A 4,637-nucleotide genomic window follows, 5' to 3' on the forward strand; every position below is an offset into this window, starting at 1 on the left:
ACACGACTGAAATCTATTAAGTAATTTAATTTTTAAACTTTAGATATTAGTCTACGCGCCCTTATTAGTTCATCGAAGTTTCACACATCAAACTTGTTCGTCCACTAGAATATTATTTAGTTCTTTTTCCGGTTTTTTTTGTAGACCTTTGTTTGAACAAGTGGGATGCTGAAACTGATGTATGAACATTATTTCTTGATGATTTTTCATATTGTTGACAATAATTGTGTCTATAAAATAAAACTGGTAGCAGTCTTTGTTGTTTTTTAATATAGAATAAGAAACAATTGTTCGAATTAGCGTTGCGAGTGAGACTATGTTATGTATAATACTAATAGTTGTATATAATTACTATATTATTATATACCATAAACGATATCCTTAGAATATTAAAGGTCATCATGATATTTCTGATATGAAGGAAGAAAGTATTCTTCTGGATTATTAAATTTGATGCCAACATTATTAGCAAACATTTTATCTGAATTTGGACTTCCTTCTTGACCATTTGCGTCACCAACATATACTGCATCGAACTTTTCAATTGAACTGAATTGGTTTAAAGAACGTCTGTAATATTCCCACATTCCAACATTCGGTTTTCTGTATTTGTTATCTTGTGTAGCAGCTAAAGCATACATTGGTACTCCAATCTTAGAAATTATGTTCTCTATTTTCGTCATCCATTCTTCTTTATTTTGCAAACCTAACCCAATTTCTTTCTGGTTACTCATTATAACATTGTTGATACCCTCGATTCGATTCTTGAACAGTCGATCGGTTATTTCAGGAAACTTTAACTCCCAGTCGTTTTTATCTATAGGGAAGTCGTTTCCAGATTTCGTTGTAATCAGAGTACCGTCTAAATCAAATGCTGCAAGATTCAAACTAGATTTGAGGCCTTTGGATTCGTAATATAAAAGTCCATCCGTTTTTTTCTGTCCACCATCCACTCAGACGGTTCAGCGGAGGGTATTGTCGTGATCGTCTAGTTCCATCAGCAGAATACACATCTTCAAGTAAGTATCCGGCAAGTTCATTATACCAATCTATTCCGGGATTACTTTTAAATGATCCAGTTCGTACATAAAAAGATGATTTTCCATAGTTTTTAGACACAATTTTCTTTGTTGAAACATAGTTTTTAAGTGGTAAATTTAGTTCTGGTTCCGAAAAAATCAGTTCTCTAGCATCGTTGTTCATATATTTTAGAATTGAACATATTTCCTCCTCACAATTAAGTTTAAAACATTTTTTGGAACCAGGATTATTTCCATTATCTCCGTTATAATAACCAACAGATTTCCACAGATCATTAGGATTCACATTTTCAAATGCCCTACACCATACTATAAAAACATAAGATGATTCTTTATGATTTGGTTCAGATTCTACATTAATAGAGGGAGTTTCTTCACGGTTAAACTTTGGGAAGCCTTCTGTAGAACATTTATTATAGTCAATATTCAAGTTAAGTGTTACTTCAATGACTGTATCTGCAATATCCCTTACATTCGAATAATCATTGCAAACAAGTGACCACCGGTAAATAATAGCAGAAGTTGACTTTCCCGTTGATATCCATTCGCTCAAGACTTTAGTGTCTTTACAGTTCGTGTATGATTGGACAGCACTAATATCCGGGTCATCCAGTTTAGTCGATTCAACTTGAATTGATAAGTCTTGACGTATCGCAACTTTAACGTACTTTAAATACTGAAATTTGAGCATATCCGCAAGTTTTTCACCCATTGCATAGAGGGTTGCAGCAGGGTTTCCATCGGTTTGTGTGGCAAACGCTGAAGCATCACATACTCTCAATTTAGACACTCCCCTCACTTGTAAAAATGCATCTGCACATTCAGGCATTTTACACGTACCTACTGGATGCAATGCTGAAACAAACATTCCCCTCATCCACGCATCAAGTTCTTCATCCGTATCAATTTCTTTACCTGGTGCAACTTCATCAACAATTAAAGAACGTAGCTCTTCTCGAACATCATCACCAAAAAACATTTCTCGTAACATTCTAATTTGGTCTTTGAATAGTTTGGACACTTGTTCGAACTCTTTTGTAGGTATACCATCTTCAGTGTATGTCCATCCATAATCCAATTTTGGTTTGTCGAAAATGTTGGCTGTTATAGCATTAATAGAGCCTCGGAATTCTGGCCACTGATCGATAATACGAATTATTCCTTCGTTTAAATCTTCTGAATCAACGGTATCATCTTCATCTCCAGAGAAACCATATTCCTTTAAATCACTTTGACCAGTTGTTGGAGCGGTACACAATGGTCCTGTTACGTCAAAACGTTTGGAATTTCCTATCACATATATCTGAATGTCAGACATATTTTGCACCGGCCGAGTTAAATTTGATCTCAAATGCAAAATCCATGAAAAAGAACCATTTATACTGGATAATGTTCTTGTATCATAAATTTTACCATCAATATTTACTGTTGGTATTTTACTGTCTGGACCAGTGCAACATAAATCATCTGAATCAGGTGAGAGCTTGAGTATATATGGAACGGAGATATGATCCCATAAATGCTGTCCAACGTGTTGATTGTCAGCGACTAAATCAACTTTAATCTTCTTCAAAAGTTTTTTGGGACCAATACCACTAACCTGAAGCAAATGAGGGGTATCAAAAGACCCTCCTCCAACAATAACCTCTTTCTGGGCGTAGAATGTTAAAATTTTCTCACTATCTTCATTCAAACATAGAACCCCTATTGCCTTTGTATTTTGAAACAAAATTTTCGTGACAGTTGTAGATGTAAAGACATGAAGGTTATCTCGGTTCTGTCTTCGTTCATAATAACCAGAAAAACTGCTACCACGAGCCGTCTGTGACGCTCGGTTATTTCGCGCCTCCGGTGTAGGAACAAAATGGTCTTTTCCAACTTTTTCCGTCCTCATTTTGAATTGTTGAAAAACACTACAGCTTATTCTATCTTCCAAATGACCGTTGTAGTTATGAGCATAACCACCCCATGGCATGCTGGTCTTTTGGCAAAGATATTTCATTTCCCTTGCAAATTTCTGGAATGCCTCCTCCATCTGTGTATTTACTTGCATTGCACCTCCTTTACCATGCCATTTCTTGCAATCTTCTTCTGATATCCCAGTAACATCTTTTGAGTCATAATAACAATAATGATCCTCCATCTTCTTATAATAATGGGTCAAATTGTCATGTTTCCATCCATCTGGCCACAAATCAAGAACAGCAGGACTAGCTCTTCTATTTATTGCTCCATAAACGCGAGATGTTCCACCACGACCACGAAATCTTGGGATATATATATTTCGTCCGTCGTTGTTAGTATTTTTATTATTTTCCATTGTCTTTAGAACAGGAGAAGTTATCCACATTGGATCATGAGGAGTAGTAAACTTGTAACTGTTGGTAAACCACCCATCCATTCTCGATTCCATAGGGCCACGTTCTAAAATGCAAACTTTCCAGTATGGGACATCTGCTAATAAACTGCCCAGAGTTAAGCTGGCTGTTCCGCCCCCAATTATAACAAAATCACAAGTAATGGTGTCTGATTGAGTCTGATATGTGTTTCTAAAATAGAATAATATGAACCCTAACAAAATTATATATAGATAAATTTCGATAAAAATTTGATGTCAGTTGATGATTCATATAAATTATTAATTACATTGTCAATCGAAATAATGTAAAGATATAGATACCTCTGTTTTCTTGCTCTGTGACGGATATCATTTTTGAGTTGATTTAATTTTGAACCTTATCTTTGTTTTCGTTTTTTGCAAACTACTTATTAAAAAATATCCACAAACTATACGACTAATTTTAACCCGTACTCCCGGGAACAAAACTAATTGAAACATAAGAATACATACTAGTAACTGCTATATTTTAAACAAGTTTAACAACTACTATAAGGTTCACATGTATAAATTTGAAGGGACAAAAAAAACCAATAAACCACGGGGTCTCTTATTTTATTTTATACCGCGGTATCATATTTTTTTCGAATTGTCCTCCACTTAAAAAATCATGGTTTCGCCATTTCATATATTTATATATTTGTGTGTGTTTGTTTGTGTGTGTTGGTGTGTTGGTGTGTGTGTGTGTGTGTGTATGTGAGTGTGTGACAACTGTTCTGAATACAAAATATACATGTTTTAACAGAAATACCTGCAAAAGATGACTAGTACTAATAGAATACATTCAGGTATCAAGAATTTCAAACCAGCCATTTTCCTAAAAATAGAAATAATCTTTCAACTAGGTCGATAGTGTTTTTTTTAACCTGTTATGTCTGTTTTGTTCACACATCAGTGAAAAATATAATGGATTTGATGCGACTGTAATACATGTGAGAGGTTTAGAGCTAAAAAAAAAACCCAGGTTCAATCCACTATTTTCTACATTTGAAAATGTCTGTACCAAGTCAGGAATATGACAGTTATTGTCCATTCGATCGATGTGTTTTATCATTTGATTTTGCCATTTGAGTAGAGACTTTTCGTTTTCCTTTGTCCTCGGAATTCAGAATTGTTGTGATTTTACTTTTTACATGTTTGAAATGTGAAAAAAAACTTTCATAAGAATATATAATCTCGTAATATGATTATCTTAAGCC

The 4,637-nt window shown here is 34.4% G+C and overlaps 1 protein-coding gene across 1 annotated transcript; it reads right to left on the minus strand.

Annotated features, from left to right (window-relative positions):
- Window positions 1–415: 415 nt before the first annotated feature.
- Window positions 416–4,235, minus strand: LOC134696358 (oxygen-dependent choline dehydrogenase-like). Its single transcript, XM_063558087.1, has 2 exons — window positions 4,190–4,235; window positions 416–3,589 (listed from the first exon to the last, which is right to left on the minus strand). The coding sequence occupies exon 2, from the start codon at window positions 3,451–3,453 to the stop codon at window positions 889–891; it is 2,565 nt and encodes an 854-aa protein (XP_063414157.1). The 5' UTR covers window positions 3,454–3,589; window positions 4,190–4,235; the 3' UTR covers window positions 416–888.
- Between the last annotated feature and the right edge of the window lie 402 nt (window positions 4,236–4,637).

This window comes from Mytilus trossulus, chromosome 14 (assembly GCF_036588685.1).
Source record: "Mytilus trossulus isolate FHL-02 chromosome 14, PNRI_Mtr1.1.1.hap1, whole genome shotgun sequence".
Classification (NCBI taxonomy): Eukaryota; Metazoa; Mollusca; class Bivalvia; order Mytilida; family Mytilidae; genus Mytilus; species Mytilus trossulus.

Bases quoted from the DNA above. Each gene is read 5' to 3' on its own strand.
- LOC134696358 (XM_063558087.1), bottom strand. From the start codon at position 3,453: ATGGAATCGAGAATGGATGGGTGGTTTACCAACAGTTACAAGTTTACT.